Source organism: Triturus cristatus, chromosome 2_2, assembly GCF_964204655.1.
Source record: "Triturus cristatus chromosome 2_2, aTriCri1.1, whole genome shotgun sequence".
NCBI lineage: Eukaryota > Metazoa > Chordata > Amphibia > Caudata > Salamandridae > Triturus > Triturus cristatus.
In genome coordinates this window covers 218877425-218897792 of record NC_140582.1, presented here as the reverse complement: position 1 = coordinate 218897792, position 20368 = coordinate 218877425, and the positions used below count along the sequence as shown (strand labels likewise).

The following is a 20368-nucleotide window of genomic DNA, read 5'->3' as shown; positions in this document are numbered from 1 at the left end:
CAGGATTGCAGGGTGGGCGCGGCAATGCTGTCACGTGCTGTCCCCATGTGACCTTCCCTTCTAGACTGAGCATTTTCTGCGTGTAGAGGGCAGTAGAGCAAAGTGCAACGCTGAGACCTCAGTCGCCTGGTCAGACTTGAAAAACCATCCCTTGCTGTCACTACTGGACCTGTCTCTGGCGACATGATTCCGAACACAGGGTGAGTGAGGTGGCGCAGACCACTTACTTTTAGAAAGTTACTGAGGACTCTTTCGGAGTCTGACTAACTGCATGGTTCGGTTGCATTCAACAAAGTTGCACGTTTTTATCGGGTGACTCCAACACATGTAGTCTGGTGCATTTGAATGAGAATATAGAGGCATTTCCCGAGTTCCTTGTCAAATGGCCTTACTCAAAAATGCCACGAGAGCTAATCGGATAACTGGACCCCGAAGAGATACTGGATCCAAACCCGAACTATTTGATCAGAAAATATGTTTTGTTATCGTGGCTGAAACGTCCGCTCGTTTCATACTTAGATTCAAACGTACAGAGTTGCGTATCTATTCTGTGATTATGGCACAACCAATAGGTTTATCTACAGATCCTCGCAGTTCAATTTTCAAAACGTAAACCATCTGATTAACCACCGAGATCTTGCACTACCTTCAGGCTCCCAGAGTCTCTCTCGTTTGCGGAGAGCCTCATGCTTTTCAAACAAGCCTTGCTTTTGACTATTCGCAGTGACCCTTGGACATTGCTGAAGTCGCACGGCTGCCATGCTGTTTTATGTAACATGGTAAACGAGCATTGGCATAGCCAATAGGTCTCGCCTTTGGGACCTTGTAAGTAAAAAAAAAAACCTGAAGTTTAAGACTGCACGTTTACATTTACTGCATCGTAAATGTGAACGTGAAGTCTTATACTTCAGTTTTTTTTTTTACTTAAAAGGTCCCAAAGGCGAAACCTATTGGCTATGCCAATGCTTGTTTTGAGTAGCAGTGGTTGTAAGGCAGTGGGAAGGTGAAGTACCTTTCATTGTGACTGTTCAGGAAAATAAAGCAGTTACTTGGATCACTTTCTTTGGCATCTTCACTACAGTATTAAGTTGACATGCTAGTAGAACCAGAATGTCATTTTTTGTAGCAATACCAGAGAATAAGGTAAAGGATAACGGTATAAAGATATTGATATTTTACTGCAGGAACAAGTTACTATCATATGATCCAAAGATATGCCTTCTTGCTATGATTGGTCTTCAGAAATGTGTACAAATGTATCATCTTGGGCTAGTGATGTTGAGAGTATGCGCCAACATTGTGAGGTTGTACGGGATAGTGATGACTATGGTTCTGGTAATGGAAACAGGTTAGGACGCGAGTAACGAGGATAACATCATTGATGGAGATAATAAAAATAATCAGTTGGCTGTCTCTAACTGTATGATTCTAGCGAGTATGCTGAAGAGTGTAGTACAGAGGAAACTTACTTGTCAGACTAACAAAAAAGCAAAATAATTATATAATGTATTGCTTAGTTGGTTTCATATGTAGGTAATACATTTTCATTTGTTTTGTTATGGGGGTTTAACATATGTTGAACGTGCTATGCACACCACTTGGCTTACTGAATTCTCCATTCATTTTACTTTGTGATATGTTTTGGAATGTTAGCCTTTGAGTGCTATAGTTTTTCCCAAAAGCCATCTTGCAGATTCCCTCTGTGGGATGGGGGTGGCCTCCGTTAACTTGGTGGAATAAACATACTTGTTAAACCCTTCTTTAATCTAGGGCTCCGTCGTGATTGCAGGACCCACAGCAAGACCTCTTTCTATTGCCAATGTAAGTTTGTGTAACAACTTTGCCTGCTGGGGTTAGTGCGACTATCATCATAAAGGAGAAAGGGAAACTTCAAGTCCCAGAATCCTAAGTGCTATTATCTAAACAGTACGCACTGCCTAAATGGCAAGCACAATATTGAATCAAAGGAAAGCAATGCTATTGTGGCATCAAAGTATGTTATGACTACACTCCACCCCAGTCGTTCGGGGCAGGTGATTAGCTGGTCATGCTGACCAACCACGCCTGAACAACGGCTGCAGAATGACGCCTCGCGCAGATGAATCGCACACAAAGTGTGTGTGCTCCCAGCATCTACGGCTTGGTCGCCAATAGCACGTAAAGGTCCTGGAAGATAACACTACAGGCCCTGCCACTGTGCGCCAATGTTCATACCTTTCCTGGCTGAAATGTTGCTGAATCTGATCTGCGCCGGCTTGTCTCGGTCCTGGTAAGCACCATTGATCCTGGCGCCGGTGGTCAGCACCCGTGGGGTGGCGTATTCGGGCATGGTACAGGCTGCTGTGCGTGTGGCGGATGGATGCAGATACTGAGCGCCCCCTTCTCCTGCCAGCAGCCTTCAGTAAAAGGATAAGGAAGCTTCCAGCGAAACGCCGGTTAGACAGGCGGGGCGTCTCTGACGCCTCTTGGAAGACGTTAGAAGCTCCATCCAAGGCACAACCTCTAAGAGAAACAAAACAAGCGCAGCCCCACGGCCAGCGTTTACCTAGGGGAGTGAGTAGCGGCAGGCGAAATAATTGCAACCAGATGGCGCCGCTGCTCGCTCCCGCAAGGCAAACGCTGCACATGGACGAGGGCCCATTGGAAACAGTGCAGAACATGCACGAGTTTCCACAAAAGCCCGGATCGATTTCAAGGGTCACTCCAAAGCAGCGCTTGCACGCTGCGTAGGTGAGACCTAAAAACAGTAGGGGACTAGACCTTTGGTGCATAATTGATACTATCTTCTGCTCTCCCAACAATCCGGAATTGAGGCGGGCAGCTTTCTGCTACTTCTACAAAGCCCTTCTTACCACACAACCCTCTTGGGACGTACAAGTCTAGGTAGAACTTTAATAAGTCCTGCCAATGCGCCAACCCGACAAAAAGCTAACTTTGAAACGAGTCCCTGCCGGGCCTTAAAGAAATATATACTTTTTACGTAAAAAATCGAATTGAATTCTCAACAAGGACTCTAAAAAATTTTAAGGCAGTCCATGTCAGCGAATCTTTCCCTGGTTAAGTTTCTCGTGTACTTAAATATGCCTACCTTGAGAGTATCTACTTTTTTGCCAGATGATGTGTTTTTTTTTTTTTCATTCAAGCATCATATGACTTTTGTATATAGCATACTTTGAACGGTGTGCCCTCTACATGTCTGGGTCGGTGGCATGACTGGACACGATTGAGAGAGAGGTTTGGGTTTGATGCTGGAGGCAGTGTAAGCTTCTCTTAGTGCCTGGAAGTGGGCCATGAAAGTGTTTATACTACATGCTCATCCACATGACATGGTCACTAGCGTGCCAGTTGTATTTACCGTTTTATGTTATAGTGTAAGAAGGAGGTATACTACACATCTGTTAAAATATTTACAGCACCAAAGGAAAATACTGTATTTGCAGGTGGGGAGAGAGAGCATGGTGAAGGGGAGGAAGCAGTTGCTTAAGGTCAGAGTGAAAAGAACAATGAAGAGGGAGGACATGACTTTGAGATGCTGATGAGGATTTCAGAAAGATGTGGGAAGAAAAGGGAATACGTACATAGCAGAGTAAGAGATTGCAGAGGACAGTGGGGTGAAGGGAAAACAGGAATGGTTGAGACCCAGTAGACCACTACCCGTTCCACAGACCATTGTAATACTTAATTCAAAGTCTCCATATTTTCAGAATTGAAACGTTTTGAATTCTAATTATTCACAACACTATTATTGCTCTTTATCTAAGATTTGCTAACTAGCATTAGCAAAGACAGTAGGTCTGAAATTGTTTTTTTTCAAGTATGTGTTCGTTGTTGTGTGGTATGTCTATACAGTAACAGAAAACTCAGAGAGGGACCCAAAGAACAATCAGGTGGCACTCCGTGTAAAGCATGGGATTCTAATTCAAATTGTTTAAGCCATACCCTTAACCATATGGGCTTTGCTTCTTGGAAAGAATTCCTGGGAATGCCTCTTTGGCCAGCCTCTTTTAGAGCTCCTGCCCCTCTTCTTTCATCCCAATTAAAGGTGCTGGGGCTTAACCAGAGTAATCACCCCAGTAGTATAGATTCAGGTTTAGAAAACTGAAAGCCCATGCCAGCCAGCAGAGGTATTGTAGAGTCTCAGGGTCTGTACCTGAGCATTCTGAAGAAGCTTAATTCCTCAGATCTTTGTTGCTTTCCTGCTTCAAACCCGAAACGTCTACGGTGATATTTGGGAATAGACACATAAAACATCAATCACAACGCAGGCATTACATTGTAATGCCTTTACAACACAAGTCGTTAAAACGACTTGCTGTGGGGGCAGAAGGTGTTGGATTTGTTGGATTTTCAATCCAACACCTTCCCTACTGTTGCGCACACTGGAGTTGGAATAGTAAATTATACTATACCAAACTCCAGCGCCCCCCTACAGCAAGTTGTTGTAACGGCATGCAATGTAACCGCGTCATTTTAACGACTTGCGTTGTAATGAGTGCTATTCGTAGACTCCTCATTCCACTAGTCCTCCAACTCCTCCTCCAAATCTAGGCTCTTTCAGAAAACCTAGGGAATGGTCTGCCCCTGTAACATTTCAGGCAGATTGCTGTTAACATAATAACATTGTGGGAAGGCACATGTAGCCATGAAATCTGAGACCGTGTGATACCAGATCAGCAAATGAGAGACAAAGGACACACACACTGTACTACATGGAAACCAAAAGAAGTTGGACGAGAAGATCAATCTGTCACTGTTACAAGGAGTCTAAAAACAAGCAGTCCGTGTTATTGAGGCTCTGTTGGAACCAAACACAGGGATAAAAGCTCTGTACAAGAATTGAAAGAGGCACCAACACCCGACAGCGAGGAACTTTAATGATCTAGTTGAGGTGGTGGGCTGCAAGACCCGGACTCTGCTGCTGAGCACACCACAAGGATGATAATGAAGCGGTTAATACACAGGGAATGGTAGTCCTTGCCCCCTTCAGATCACCTATAGAGCAAATTCTCATCCTTCAAACCTATTAACTCCCCCCTACATAGGCCATTGAAAAGAGTTTGAATCCTTCTGACCCCTTGGATACACTCTGTCAAGCAGCTTTAAATCACAGATGGCAGTCTGGCCAAAAAAGCAAAGTACTAAGAGGCCACAAATCTGTGATCCTTGTGCTATATGAAAATATCACAAGATGTCAAAGAATTGTGGCATGAACGCAGTGATTTATTAAATCAAAGCAGAGCACCTGCCATGTCAATTGCGCAAGTCAATAAAACCCCCAATCTACGGTTGACCTGTCACATTAGTTTTGTGAAAAACACTCTTGAATAATCATGTATGGCACATAGTTCAGTACCTATAGCAGGTGAATGCCGGCTAGATGCCACGCGACCATGGAAAGCATCCATTGCTCCCTCAATTCCCTACATTTGTGTGGCTCACCTCTTTGTAAATATTTAAAAAACGGTTTTAACTTCCGTCTTGAAATATGCCATCAACATGCTCTTGGCAGCACTGCATCTATTCAGTCTTAATCATGAAGTATTGACTTTGTCACATCACTGTCAAGCTCCTTGTTGGAAGCTGAAACTCTCGCTGCGGCACCTGGCTATTTGCTGCACGGTAATTCTTTTGTGACTTCGCACCAACCAGGAATCGAGATCACCTACTTGCCAAATGGTTTGTCCTGAATTTATTAGACAAAGGAATGATCACATTGCCATCACCCTCTGAAGTTTCACATTCCTGCTTCCTTTCATTTCTCAACCTGTTTAATTGTTTGCAAAGCAACCTTCCACTCTGGACGCAGCCTGGGCGTCTCATGGAGAACAAATGCCTTTAGTTATACACCTACAATGCACTTGCCCCGTCAGAGAAAGGGTTCACAATACCAAATGCAAAGTATCTATCCTTCCTAACCATGAGCTGTCACCCAGTTAAGCAGCTTGGCTCATATTAAACCAATTTCTCAGCATTTATGGATGACAGTAGTCTTCGGGACACTGAGCTTGATCCTTTTATAACTTTTGAACAATATAAATCTATGCAATTTGAAGATGGGTAATTAAATCAACATCTGCTGCCTAATGCCTTACTGTGGGTTGTATGATAGCATATCATGCAAATAAATCGATTTTTGAAACTATAAATCCCAGAGTTTTCAAACACACAGTTCAAACCGCATCTTTCTTTTGTCAAGAATTGGAATGCTACACACACCGGAAATTTTGCAACTTACAAGTGAAAGTGTTTTTTAGTAAAATAGATGGGCCAAAATGGATACTTGTGCTCTGTTGATCAGAAATACTTTCCACAAAGGAATTCTTGACCATATGGGAAGGGATCAGAGGTTTACTGATGATTGTTAGTGTTGCTAAGAACTTAAGGTGTATAGCCACATTTCTAATTTCACTTCTTTGAGCAGGGCTCAACTTTATACACAGTTGTAACTCTTCCTTGAAGTGCTGCACGAGATGTCTTTTTATTGAGGATTGCATTAGCACATTAGGAGTGTGTGATGGGCATTGAGTATATGATGGACAGAGCGAGGAGAAGCAGCCTTCCAGAGTGTTGCTTCTGGCAGCACCGCACCACACCACACCTCTGTTCCCGTCTCCCATGGTGCTGCTTACCAGCTGTTGAAGTCTAATCCACCTGATCCTGGAGAGGTGGGGTGATTCTGTGTGCCTTGGTGGGCGGCAATTGTTATTACATTTTCCAGTGTGAGTCTAGCTTTAAGATAAGACCTTTGCCCCTGATGATTCCAAATGAAATTGCGTCAACCAAGAGGCTACCTTGAGCACAGTAGTAGTAAGAAATGCACCACTGCAAATCCCATAGTGAATAATCCAGTGTGACTCACAATTGATAATAGCAATCCAAGTCCATAAAAGGATACATGCTTTATCATTGTTCACTCGCTTTTGCAGATAGCAGACGGACTGCGATCTTGTTAATGAACTAAATTACATAATTGTTGTTGGTAATGACTAGTCATTTGCATGCATGACCTGACTGACTGCGGTCTCTATAACGTCCGATTATTTTAATCCCCACGCTCGTCTTTATCAATGCCCAAACTCACTTCTAATAATGTCTAGACTGCCAGCCACTGTGTTAATTTGAGGCTGATATGATTCCCTGAGGTTTTACTATCTTCTTATCAGCATAGAAGGTAAACGGTCTAGGTGTCAATTTATTTACCATTGCAGAATGCTCTCCAGCCTCGTGTTTCTAACTAAAAGTGCTCTGAGACTTCCCTACAGTGGTTTGTAGTACTTTGACAAAAAAAAAAAAAAGGTCTCACAGGGCAAAATATGTTCTCATTGCAAACCACAAAGCCGGAATGAATCTCGCACAGGAGGTTGTTGCCAAGTGCACCCCTTGACCTTTCAGGATGCTGCATGACTCCACTGTGGTCCTATTAATGCGTGTACAGTAAGGCCAAATCCTTGTGATGAGGAGAGCAATTGGTGGATTGATTAAGGTGCCTTGCAGTCCTCCTATAACTCTATCTTTTGTTTCCCAACAGTTTCCAAAATGTCCTTGCTTCTTTTCTCGGATGTCACCACAAAATATTCCTCAGCCGATACACTAAGGGGGTGAAGTGACACAGGACCACACATGTTTTGAAATCATGCCTGTCCTGGTTTGGGAACATTAATTTACAAGTAGAAGCCAGTGGATTCAAATTAATCTTTGAATGTTCATGTGCACAGACCGCTTAGAAAGTAAGAATAGGGTTGACAAACATTCTGTCCTTTTGAATTTCTGAGTGTTGCTGTGAAAGATGTTTAAATGGCTTACTTTGGTCCATGGTTATTTAATACACACTTCCAATCTAAGACCTTAAAAAATCCGATATCACTATGATTTTAGTGTGCTCTGTTATTCCAAAACTACATGATGTATGTTGCAGTTTAGTAGTTCTCATATAAAGCGAAAAGCAAATTTGACTGTAGGACCCTATATTGAGGCCAGTCATATCAACCTACAATTATTTGCATTCAGCACTACGCCTATCACTACATTATCCTAGGAAGTGCATCATTATTATTGGTCTGTACCTTTACATTGTTTAACTACCCTTATTTTTTTTTATTTTTTATTTTTGAAAAACCTTTATTCAAAGAGTCAAGGTACACAGCAGAGAGCCTACAACCCTTATGGGCCGGCCGCGGTAAATATCTCGCATATGTCTCGAATCACACAGCCCTATGCCGTCAACCCGGAGGTACGGCGGCGTTGAAGGATGCAGGTGTACCAAGGTGAAACCAGAATGTGGCAGGTCTAGTGTCCTTCAGAACATCCACAGAGATATGGGCAGAGCGCCCCAATTTGCATTAATGTGCCAAACAATCAAACTCCCCCTCCCTCCCACCCCTTAACTACCGGTCAACACTACGCTCATCTCACGTGTCCAAGGCTGGGGGCTGCAGCCGCCGCCCCCTTCCCTGCACCCTAACCGCATCAGCAGGATACTAGACATCTCCAGGGTCTTCCTGCGCGATGGCAGGAGGTTCGCAAATGCCGCCCCTGAAATCGTTCCAGTTGGTCCATACCTCAACCCATTTGCGAGGGCACCCTCTCGCCACATACACAGTTCTTTCTTGCAGCATGCACCAGTCCATATCGTTGTTCCAATCTGATAGTTTTGGTGGAACAGCGCTTCCCCAGAGCCTAGCAATGTTCCGCTTCGCAACCATATGACCAAGCGTGACCCAGAGCCTCCCTTTTGGCGGCAGGTCGGTTGGTTCCCATATATTAAGGATGCACTTTTTAGCCTCCGGGCGAATCTCCACTTCCCACACCTCCTCCATACATCTCACCACTCTTTTCCAATACCTCTGAATCTTCGGGCAGCCCCACAATATGTGGAAAAAGGTTCCCGTGTCCCCACAACCCCTCCTGCAGCGCGCTGTGTCCGCCCTCCCCATCACTTGTAGTCTCGTGCAAGAGATGTATACTCTGTGGAGAATCTTCAGTTGAACGAGCCGCAATCTGGCCGATATCGCGACTTCACGGGGGGGTTTAACTACCCTTATTAACTATTGTATTCAGCTAATCTGCCTAACTATACTTCCGTTTAGGCATAATGGTATAACGATGTAGTGGATGTGATGCGATTGTCATTCTGTATAGTGTGGGCATACCACAAATATGTACCTGTTTAATTCTAGAAGAGAAATATTTAAAAATGTAGGTGCTGAAAATGGAACTTTGCCTGTAGAGTTAGGCTGGTGCTCTGCAGTTCAGAACTGGAGACTCTGTAGATACTGTGGTCTTTCCAAAGGCAGCACAATTAGCCAATGTAATAGTCCCAGGAATTACAAATTCAGCGTCCATATGTATGATTCTGTCATGTTTGAAGAGCGCAATGTCCCGTCTTTGCATCGGTGAGAAGGTAGTTTGCTGGTAGAATCAATTGCACCAAGAGTGTGAACTCTGTGGAAAGAAGGGTGATGGTTTTGGAAACATAGAAGCCCTTACGCTTTTTTAGGGGGGTGTAGAGGGCTGCTTTTATGTTATGTTATGTTATGTTAAATTAAATTTATTAAGCGCACGTACGCCCGTAGGCTTCATGGCGCTGTGGAAGACTAGCAAAACATAACATGTGACAGAAAGAAAGAAAATTTAACTAAGGATAAGCTTGCTTAAAGAGCCAAGTCTTAAAAGCCTGTCTAAAGGCTAACAGATCTTCGTGAAGTCTTAGTGGCAGTGGCAAGGAGTTCCACAGGGAGGAAGCTAGGAAGTGGAAAGATCCTCCTCCCTGGCGTTGTTTCCTGATCCGGGGCACGACTAACAAATTCTTTTGGCCAGAACGGAGAGCACGGGAGGGAGTGTAACTGACCAGCAGGCAGCTAATGAATCCAGGGCCCTTACCTTGTAGAGCCCTGAAGATAATGCATCCCGCTTTAAATGCTGCTCTCTGCGCTACAGGCAGCCAGTGGAGACTGGCCAGTCCAGGTCTAATAGACTGCCACTTAGGAATTTTACAGATCAACCTGGCCGCTTGGTTCTGAACCAGTTGGAGTCTCTTGAGCTGCCCCGCCGGTAGGCCCAGATATAAACTATTGGAATAATCCAAACGGGACAGCACAAGAGCAATGATGACCTGAATCAGAGCAGGGTGGGTTAAAAGGTGGGCGATCTTCTTAATCTTGCGAAGTTGGAAGAAACTTGCAGATACCACAGTCCCTACCTGGCTTTTGAGCGAAAGATCTTCATTAAAAGTGATACCTAAGCTCTTAACTGTTTGGGATTTAGCTGGAGGATCTCCCATTTCTGGAGGCCAGAAGTGTGGTCCCCAATACAGTTCACTCTTCCCAGGCAAAATCAGTTCAGTTTTGCCTGGGTTGAGTTTCAGATGATTTAGGCCCATCCATCTCTGAATGTGAACCATGACCTCCCGAAATTCGATGGCAGCGCCAGGGGAGTCCAGACAGAAGATCAGTTGCAGATCATCTGCATAGTTAAGAATTAAGGCGCTAAACTTTTTTAATGAAAATAACAAGGGTCGTAAGTACAAATTAAACAAAAGTGGGGACAGGGACGAGCCTTGGGGGACTCCACATTCATTTTTGATTTTGGGCGCTGTAAAAGTTCCCAATCTCACTGCCTGGGTACGCTCCGAGATAAATGACTTCAGCCATCTAAGTGCCGAGCCTCTCAGGCCAGCCTGTTCGACACGGTCGACCAAGATGGTGTGGTCGACCGTGTCGAATGCGGCCGAAAGGTCGAGAAGTACCAATGCTTGGTGAATGTCCCTATCTGCATTGCTTCTTAGTACATTCTGGACCGCCAGTGTCACCATCTCGGTTGAATGCCCTGGTCGAAACCCAGCTTGGTTATGCTCCAGATATCCAGTGGTTTCAACGAAGCTAGAAAGACAGCTAGCAACGTGTGCCTCCAGGATTTTTGATAGGAATGGCAGCAGGGATATCGGGCGGTAATTAGATGGATCGTGAGGATCAAGACTGGGTTTTTTGATCAGGGGAATCAATAGAGCATGCTTAAATCCTGCCGGTACCTTTCCCTGGTTAAGTGAGTCATTAAGCAGAGAGAGGATCCCGTGAGGGATAGAGTGCCCAATCTCTGTAAAAATGTGGGGTGGGCAGATGTCATCGGGTGATCCAGACTTAACCCGAGCCAGGAGAGTTGAAAAAGTTTTAGCATCTATAGCAGGAAGGGTGTCTAATGTAGTGGGGTTATTAAAAATATCATCTAAAGGAGACGATTTAGGAGAGCTAGCAATGTTGCGTTTTATATTTACAATTTTCTCTCTGAAAAAATCATTCAGAGAGTCACACAACTTCTGGGTAGGGGCTATTGATGGGGCTGTCCTATCATCGTCACAGAGCTCGTTGACTATGTTAAAAATATCTTTAGTTTTATTTGAGGAATTTAAAATTTTTTGAGAAAAATAGTCAGATTTATGTTGGAGCAAGATTTTTTGGAACTCCTTTCTTGCGGTACAGTACACTGTCCTGGCTTGAGGGGAGTAGCTTTGTCTCCATTTCCGTTCCTTCTGTCGAACTCCCAGTTTAAGATCTTTCAGTTCTTGGGAGAACCATTTGTGTGCTTCATTTCCTCTAACATTAGGGACCCGTACTAAGGGGGCTGAGAGGTCAGCTGCGTTAAGTAACCAGTTAGACAGCGCTCTCTCGCTAGTGTCCAGATCATCGTACGGTGGTGGTACGGTTTTGTTTAAAATGTCAATAAATCCCGGAAGGTCCATAGATTTCCATTTGCGGAATTCTTTGCTCTTGCATGGCTTGGGTTTGACATTTCCGCCTACTTCTAGTGTGAAATAGATGATGAAATGATCCGACCAGATACATGGGCTGATGACTGGATTGGATAAAGATAGATTATGCGTCCATATCTGGTCCAAGCTGTGACCTTTCTGGTGAGTGGGTACATGGATGTGCTGATTTAGATTCAGGTCTGTTAGCAAATCTATCAATTCAGCAGCTTGAGTATCTGTGCCTATGCTATCAAGCCAGTAATTTAGGTCCCCGATAAGGATGATTTTAGAGTAGCTGACTACATATGAAGCCAGCTGCTCTGCCAGAATGGATGGATATTTGGCCATGTATTGGGGGGGTCGGTAAATCAGGACCAGAATGAGGGACCCACTTTCAGTGTCGAGATTAATCACCAAGTTCTCAGTGTCCGGAAGGATCAAAGAAGGCAGTTGCCTGACCTGAAGGGATTTCAAGATTATAGCTGCTACTCCACCTCCGGCCTTCCCAGGTGTACGGTTGGCCGTCAGAATATAGTATTCTGCAGGAAGAGCCACGAGTACGTCGGGGAGGGAGTGAGGGGTTAGCCAAGTTTCAGCTAATAAGAAGATGTCAGGTTTTACCTCCTTCAGGAAAAGAAAAATGTCTATCTGGTTTTTGATCAGGGATCGAGTATTGAGGTAGTAGCAGCGCAAGCTGTGTTTTACAGAGGGTGCAGTTTGAGGCTCAGGAAAAGGTTGTTTTAAAGGCTGAGCATGAGGCACAGCATTGATGGAAGAGGAAAGCCCTAGGCTTTGAATGCAAGTCAATGTGCGTGGGGCTAGGGAGTGCTTACAGGGACCATCAAGATTGTGAGGGCGTAAAAGCAGGAGTTCCTGAGATGAGTATTTATAAAAATGGCCAAGAGGAGTGGGCTCGGGTCCCGGTCGGCCGCGGACGGGCGCAGACGGGCTTAACTCAGGCGCAACTCCGGCGCGCCTCCGTCGCGCCCGCTGCGCTCGTCCGCTGCGCTGACACATGATGGCCCGTTTAAGTAGGGGCGGTACTCGTGGGGGTGTGGCCAAGATGACCGTGGCCTCGCCTCACCCGAGCAGCCCAATCCAAGATGTCGGCCCCAGCTGCTGCGAGCCGCCGCTGTGTTCAGCGCTGTGCCGTGCCGGTGCACTCAGAAGGAGTGGAAGGTGAGCGTCAGGATTTCCGTGGGGGAAGAGATGAGCAGAGAAGATTAAAAGCGCGCCTCTGCGCTTAATGCAGGAGCGCTAGTTAAAACAGCGTCTCTTCCTGGGAAACAAGTCAGGTAGTGCAGCTTCCTTTAGCTACAGGCGCGGACCCCCTGCCACAGGGTCAGCCGCCTGCTAGTGCCAAAGGATTGCAATGAACAGTGCTCCTAAATAGGGGCGGTACTCGTGGGGGTGTGGCCAAGATGACCGTGGCCTCGCCTCACCCGAGCAGCCCAATCCAAGATGTCGGCCCCAGCTGCTGCGAGCCGCCGCTGTGTTCAGCGCTGTGCCGTGCCGGTGCACTCAGAAGGAGTGGAAGGTGAGCGTCAGGATTTCCGTGGGGGAAGAGATGAGCAGAGAAGATTAAAAGCGCGCCTCTGCGCTTAATGCAGGAGCGCTAGTTAAAACAGCGTCTCTTCCTGGGAAACAAGTCAGGTAGTGCAGCTTCCTTTAGCTACAGGCGCGGACCCCCTGCCACAGGGTCAGCCGCCTGCTAGTGCCAAAGGATTGCAATGAACAGTGCTCCTAAGTAGGGGCGGTACTCGTGGGGGTGTGGCCAAGATGACCGTGGCCTCGCCTCACCCGAGCAGCCCAATCCAAGATGTCGGCCCCAGCTGCTGCGAGCCGCCGCTGTGTTCAGCGCTGTGCCGTGCCGGTGCACTCAGAAGGAGTGGAAGGTGAGCGTCAGGATTTCCGTGGGGGAAGAGATGAGCAGAGAAGATTAAAAGCGCGCCTCTGCGCTTAATGCAGGAGCGCTAGTTAAAACAGCGTCTCTTCCTGGGAAACAAGTCAGGTAGTGCAGCTTCCTTTAGCTACAGGCGCGGACCCCCTGCCACAGGGTCAGCCGCCTGCTAGTGCCAAAGGATTGCAATGAACAGTGCTCCTAAGTAGGGGCGGTACTCGTGGGGGTGTGGCCAAGATGACCGTGGCCTCGCCTCACCCGAGCAGCCCAATCCAAGATGTCGGCCCCAGCTGCTGCGAGCCGCCGCTGTGTTCAGCGCTGTGCCGTGCCGGTGCACTCAGAAGGAGTGGAAGGTGAGCGTCAGGATTTCCGTGGGGGAAGAGATGAGCAGAGAAGATTAAAAGCGCGCCTCTGCGCTTAATGCAGGAGCGCTAGTTAAAACAGCGTCTCTTCCTGGGAAACAAGTCAGGTAGTGCAGCTTCCTTTAGCTACAGGCGCGGACCCCCTGCCACAGGGTCAGCCGCCTGCTAGTGCTTTCAGAAGGATTTCTGTGCTACAGAGAATGGCAGAGTCCCCATTCTTCCGGAGTCTCCTCAGAGTTTGGTGTTGCATTAGTTACATAATACAGATCCTACCAAGCTAACCAATTTATAATGTACTTCTCTACTCTGACCTGTCTAAAAAATAATGCAAAACAACTTATTTGCTGTCCTATCTCTTTCGAAGGAAGAGGCCTCTTAAGGTGGATCAGTCTTTTGATCTACTATTTTGATGGGATTAGTTTGGAAGGAAACACCTTTGAATGGTCTAAATCTTTTATAATGAGAATGGTTGAAGCTGTGTCTCTTCAGTTCTCTCAGCAGTTCACTTGTGGAGTCTTACAGTGATGTCCCCTCTCCCCAGGTTTGTATAATATCGCTTTGGAACCATTGGGGCTTACAATTAAATCCTTTTGGTTTTAAGTGCCTAGAAAATCCTGCTGATTGTCAGGTTTGAGCAACACCATGGTGGCTAGTGCTTGTTAAAGTTAATCCTGAAGAGGCCAAAGTGCTAGTTATTTGGGAAGACCACGATGTGTCATCCTAGTACTCTTAGCCCATTTAATGGGAAACACCCATAGCCTGGTCCCCAACGGTCCGAAATCTAGGATTTCTGTTTGATCACAAAAAGATAAAGAACAAAAATAAAATTAACGGAACCTTTTGAAGTACTCAGGAAGTAGGAGCAAATAGGGGGTTCTCGCCTGGACTCCATTATTGTTCTTCTACAACCCCAAATACACAGTGTGTGTCTTGTGGCAGGAGGTAGCCTCAAAAACATCTTTTTTCTGGTAATTGGAATTGGGTCACATCAGTGCTAAATCCCACTCCCAAAATGGCTACCTAAGAGGAGGGAAACATTCAAGACACCAATATCGACGATCGGAACATCTTTCTCTTCTCCTTGTAATATTTCTTCTTTCAAGATAATCTTGTGAAACGTTGCAGTCATAGAAAAATAACTCCATAATAAGGTGATTTTGGATTTCATATCCTGTTACAATATAATTCGCCTGCTGGAAAGCTGTGTTCAAAGAAGAAAATTCTCTCCCTGGATTTCAGACACTAGATTAATTGGGGATGGACCTAAGGTATTAAGACCAACTATCACAGAGTCACAGTATTTTCATTAAAGCAAAATGCTATTTAATATTTTGCATTTAAATCTGATTATATCCAAAGGAAAAATCCCTGAATATGAAGGGAAGATGCGTTCTGCAGTGGTGCGCTTTAACTTTTGTATACACCCCTAGTGCAATTAGTTCAACAAACATTGAACAGAATTCAAACGTTAACTGAAGCAGGTAGTGGGAAAACCTAATAGTGATGGAAGATTTCACTGATCAAGTGGTGGGCTCACAAACCAACTGTAAGTAAATGACAAGATAGATTGCCTGTTGAACATACCTGACGTGAGGTCCTATTTTAACAGCAGGCCCCACAATAATCATACTTAAAAAAATAAAAATCAAAAAATCCAGAAAAGTCTTACCACACCCTCTTAAATGGAAGTCGCCCACCCTCTAGCCAGATGTACTGCCCATTCTCAAATACCATAAGAGAACAAATTGTTTGAATGATTGGAGGTTAACGTCTCTGAAACATAAATATTAGGTTTTGGGTGAAAAAAGTTTATTTAAATTTCGAGGCTATGTGCAGCTAAATTAGAATAAGCGGCTATATACAATTATCTGAGTGTGTATTTAGAAAAAAGGTCAGAATGTAATGCCCACTTGGAAATGTCAAAACGTAAGACCTGCTATTTAAATCTCTTACTCGGAAAACTATACATGAAATATGTATCCCTACTGTATATGCCACCCTCACCATAATAAAGACCACATTCAACTAGAAAGTGCTCTTCCTCTCCTAAACGCATTGGAAAAAAAATAGTCCTGGGGAAAGTTAGTTCGCTTTCCTCGATTGATTGACTTTGAAACATTTTGCGCGTTAAAGCAAACAAATATTTTGACGGCTACTTGCATCTTGCCAACAAAGCAACCATATGTTTTAGATGCATTTTAAACTTGTGTATCTTGATTGGTCTATCCACTTTTCTCTTTGCCTATTGGGAAGATGAAACATGGTGTTTTATTTTTTGGAATATAACTATCTTTGCAGGTTCGTGGTACTTAATGTCTGTTAGATAGACCTCTTGGAGCTATAGTGTCAAACCGCCTAAAAAAAAAAGTGGGTTGAGATATATTTTAAAAAATGTGATGGCTTTGCTTGGGACTCAGACAGACCCCACTAGATCTCTATTCTGAGCAGCTGTAGTTTTGGGTGAGTAAATGTTATTTTTTCTCTCTAAGGAAACTGGCTGGTTGCACCCTCTTCATCACTGGGGCAAGCCGAGGGATCGGAAAAGCAATTGCACTGAAGGCAGCCAAAGATGGTGCCAACATTGTCATCGCTGCCAAGACGGCAGAGGCTCATCCCAAGCTTCCAGGCACAATCTACACTGCTGCAGAGGAAAGTAAGTCATCAGCATTGCAAATCCCATAGGTGTGCTGGTTTGCTCCAGCGTGAGCAGTGCATCACAGTGATATTTTCACACTAACCGAAGATGATGTTGGTATAAACGAGTCCTTTATAAATGTGGAAAACGGCATGCAGGATAAAACCATGCAGTTCAATATACAATGAGGCAGTATGTCCGCTTACTTTGAGCGGGGCTGTTCCTGTGCACTGTTGTCTGTTTAAGCCCTCTTTATGGGCATTCATTAGCTCAAGTGTTTGCAGAAAAACTGAGTTACTTTAAGAAGGAGACCGGATCAGGTTCTTCTACCTTGGTATGACTTATGGATTATATAAAATAGAATCCTTAAAGTTGCATAACATCTCTTTCACACCCAGTGTGAGAAATCTAAATGGGGTGCTTGTCATAGTATCTTCTGCTTTGATGGCTGGCGAGGACCGAGGGCACTAACTTCTGGCCTATTATCTGTCTGCATAATAAGTACAGTTCTTAACTGGTTGCCATCTTTGCTATGATTTCCTTCCCCATCCCTTGTATTAACATCAACTCTTGTTTGTATTATAGTCTTTCTCGTATGACCTTTTTTGGAACCTAATTGCCCCCTCTCACTGCTCTACCAACCCAGCACTGAGATTCTCCACATTCTAACTTACTGCTGCTAGGCTCCTCCTCTTTCCCTCTCAGGCCTTTAGTTTCATTTTTGTTTTAGCTTGGCATCTAATTCTGTAGAATGAAGATTATTTTGAAACATGGGGGAATGGTGCTCACAGAAAACAATCCTAGGACAAGGACATCTTGGAGTGAGATGTGAGCAGCAGCATCTTTCTAGCTTGTTCCACACATTTTTTCTTTTTTAATATCTGGTTTTTAGACTCCTGCTGTAACTCGAACCTGCTAACCAATCCCTTCCACCTATGATCTGACAGGAATTGCGGTTTTCCAAATTACCGTAGCTAACCGTCTTATAAGACAGCTGTCTTTGTCCTGATTATCTGTGTAAGTTACAACAATGGGGTTATGAAAAGGTGTTACGAAGGATAGCTCTCTGGGACACTGGGAAATGTAACATGCAGTTTGAGAGCTCCATCTGTTCTAATGCTTTGCAACAGAAGAGGCATTCCCTAGAAGCAACTTTTCATGTGCTAGTGCAACCAAATTATCCAAGTGCATAAAACTTTGGCTGGAAAGACCATCAGTGAAATCCACTTTCAGTTTCCACGTACCAAAGTTGAAGGTTTAAGAAAGTCATTAATATTCGTGTAAACCAATCCGCAGTTCATTAATCTACAATGCACATTTCTGGCTAGATACCCATGATTTCACACTTACTAAACCACAGAAGGTGAGGGAGGACTGAACTGGACCCAACAGAGAAACATTTGGTGCGGAATAAAAATACCACCCATTTCTTTTCATAATCCAGACCAAGGAAAACTCTTGATTCCTCTTTTCTGTCAGAGACCAGTGCAAACTGGCGCAAGCATTGGTCATTGGAGACATGGATGCAGCTACTGATATCCCAGAAAAACAGGTGTCGTGATGGTTGGGGAAACCCAGAAATATAAACAAAAGTACTAGACCTCGAACAGCCTTGTTTTGACAGATTTGCAGAAGGCCCAATCTTTTGAGAGAAGACAAATATCCCTAGAAAGGGAAAGGCAATATTTTGCTGCTAGGAAATGGGAGTGCCCACCCAATTGATTTTACCAAACTGCAAAGGTTGCCAGAGGCAGAAAAGAGAGTGAGATGCCCACGAAAGAGTGAGGCCTTGTCTCGAATAAACCGGCCCTTCATGGTGGGTGGGGCAATGACAAATACAGAGAGCTTTGATCATGGTTCCCTTTGTTACATGGAGCCAGAGAAGTAGCTTTAAGAGGAGAGGGTATGGGCTGATTGTGTAAGTAGGCAGAGAAAAAGATGAGCAGTCGTACTGTAAATGTTTATTTTTCTTTTTAAATGTTATGTCTCACGAACTCTGCTCATAGATATCAGAGGGCTTTACATGAGCAGAAGTTGCGTTACAAACGGACACATTTATTTTGTTAGGCACGGGAGATTAAGTGATTAGCCCAGAATCACAGGATGTTGAGTGTCCCCTGCCAAGACTTGAACCCGGTTCCCCAGCTTCAAAGTCAGCTACCCTAGCCGTTAGTCCTCATTCTTTAACTGAGTGATGTAAGCTGGGAGACCAAGGTAAGGAGTTGCAGAAGTCCATGTGAGAGAGGATAACTGCTTTAACTGCTGCTTGGCGACAGGAGGCCCAAAGCAAAGGAACCACTTTGCACAGAACGCAGCAAATAACACATGGCAGAAAGTTTATTGATATAATTAATAAAAGAAAGATTGATTTTGAAGATGGTAAATACATTTCGAGCAGAAGAGGTGGGGGAGATGCATTTCTAAGTCTGTGGGCCCCCAAGCTGATGACCAGATCCGAAGGTAAATCGCCAAACAAAAGGAACTCGGTTTTGTTTAAGCAGATTGCATCACATCCAAGAGGCAGCCATGGACAAGCAGGTCCAAAATATGCTTTGAACATCCCCTGTAGCCTTTGCTAGATTCGATAATTTGTGTTGCATCTGATGTATGAGTGAAACCATATTACCTGATAAGAACAGCCAAAAGATTAATATAGAGATTAACTAAAGATGGACAGAAAGAGAGGTTTGAATGATTGCAATGGAAGAAGATGCACTGCTGAATTTCTCTCAGAGAGAAAATATTTAAGCCAATTGAGGCCTTGGCTTTGCATTCCCACTTAATTCATCTGAATACTGAGGGCATGATGGTTAATGGTGTCAAAGGCAGTGCGAAGATCGAGCAGAGTAAACGCTGCTTTGCCCCTTGTTCCACGGTGCAGCAGAGGTCATCTGATACTGCAAGCATAGCAGTTTCAGTTCTGTGAAGTGAGCGAAGACAAGTGGGAGAATTTGGTTGTTGTCCTCAATAAAAAGATAGCAGTGTCCGTTAATTTTATTTTCAAATCTTTTAGCTGGACAAGGTAGAAGAGCTGCAGACTAAAAGTTATTAAGAATGTTGTGGGGGGTCATTAAGGTTTTTTTCCCCCCTTCGAAAGAGCACCTGCCAGTGGCTGCCAGTGCGCCAAAGGGTGGAATTTAAGGCCATGTGCACTGCACACAAATTGATGAATGGAGTTGGCCCTATGATCCTCAGCGACCTGGTGACTCCTTATAAGGCCCCCAGATCCCTTCGGTCTGAGTATGAGCGACTGGCCAACATCCCCAAATACAGAAAGACACGGACTGGAGGCCGACGCTTCTCCGTGAAGGCATCTGCCGGATGGAACTCCCTCCCCCGTACCCTTAGACTGGAGCCCAGTTATCTGATCTTCAGAAAAAAACTGAAAACGCTTTTATTCCCAAAATAAAGTCCCTTCTCTTTCTTCCCCTCTCCTCTGGATAATACAATCAATATAGCGTGGGGATGCCTTCGGGTTACCAGGCGCTCTACAAATCGTTAAATAAATAATAAATAACCTACTGTGACCGTTTTCCAGTCGGGAAGGACTGTGGCAGAAGAAAGAGCAGCAGCAAATCAAAGTGCAGCACACCCATTTTTAGGTCTCGCTGCCGCCATGAGAACTATTGTTGCCGTGATGCCTCTCAAGGGAGACAGACCGGGGCACGCGCAGCGATCGGGGTCTGTGGACGCGCTTGCGCAGACGCACGCACACACGCGCACACACA

General features: G+C 44.8%; 1 protein-coding gene across 1 annotated transcript in view; it reads left to right on the top strand.

Moving 5' to 3' along the window:
• The first annotated feature begins 44 nt into the window (after positions 1–44).
• The window catches only part of HSDL2 (hydroxysteroid dehydrogenase like 2), a 208255-nt gene continuing 187931 nt past the window's right edge, over positions 45–20368 (top strand). Inside the window, exons 1-2 of the mRNA XM_085641264.1 lie at positions 45–200; positions 16495–16658. Coding sequence (XP_085497390.1) covers positions 184–200; positions 16495–16658 — 181 coding nt within the window. The 5' untranslated portion in view covers positions 45–183. The remainder of the gene's footprint in view (positions 201–16494; positions 16659–20368) is intronic.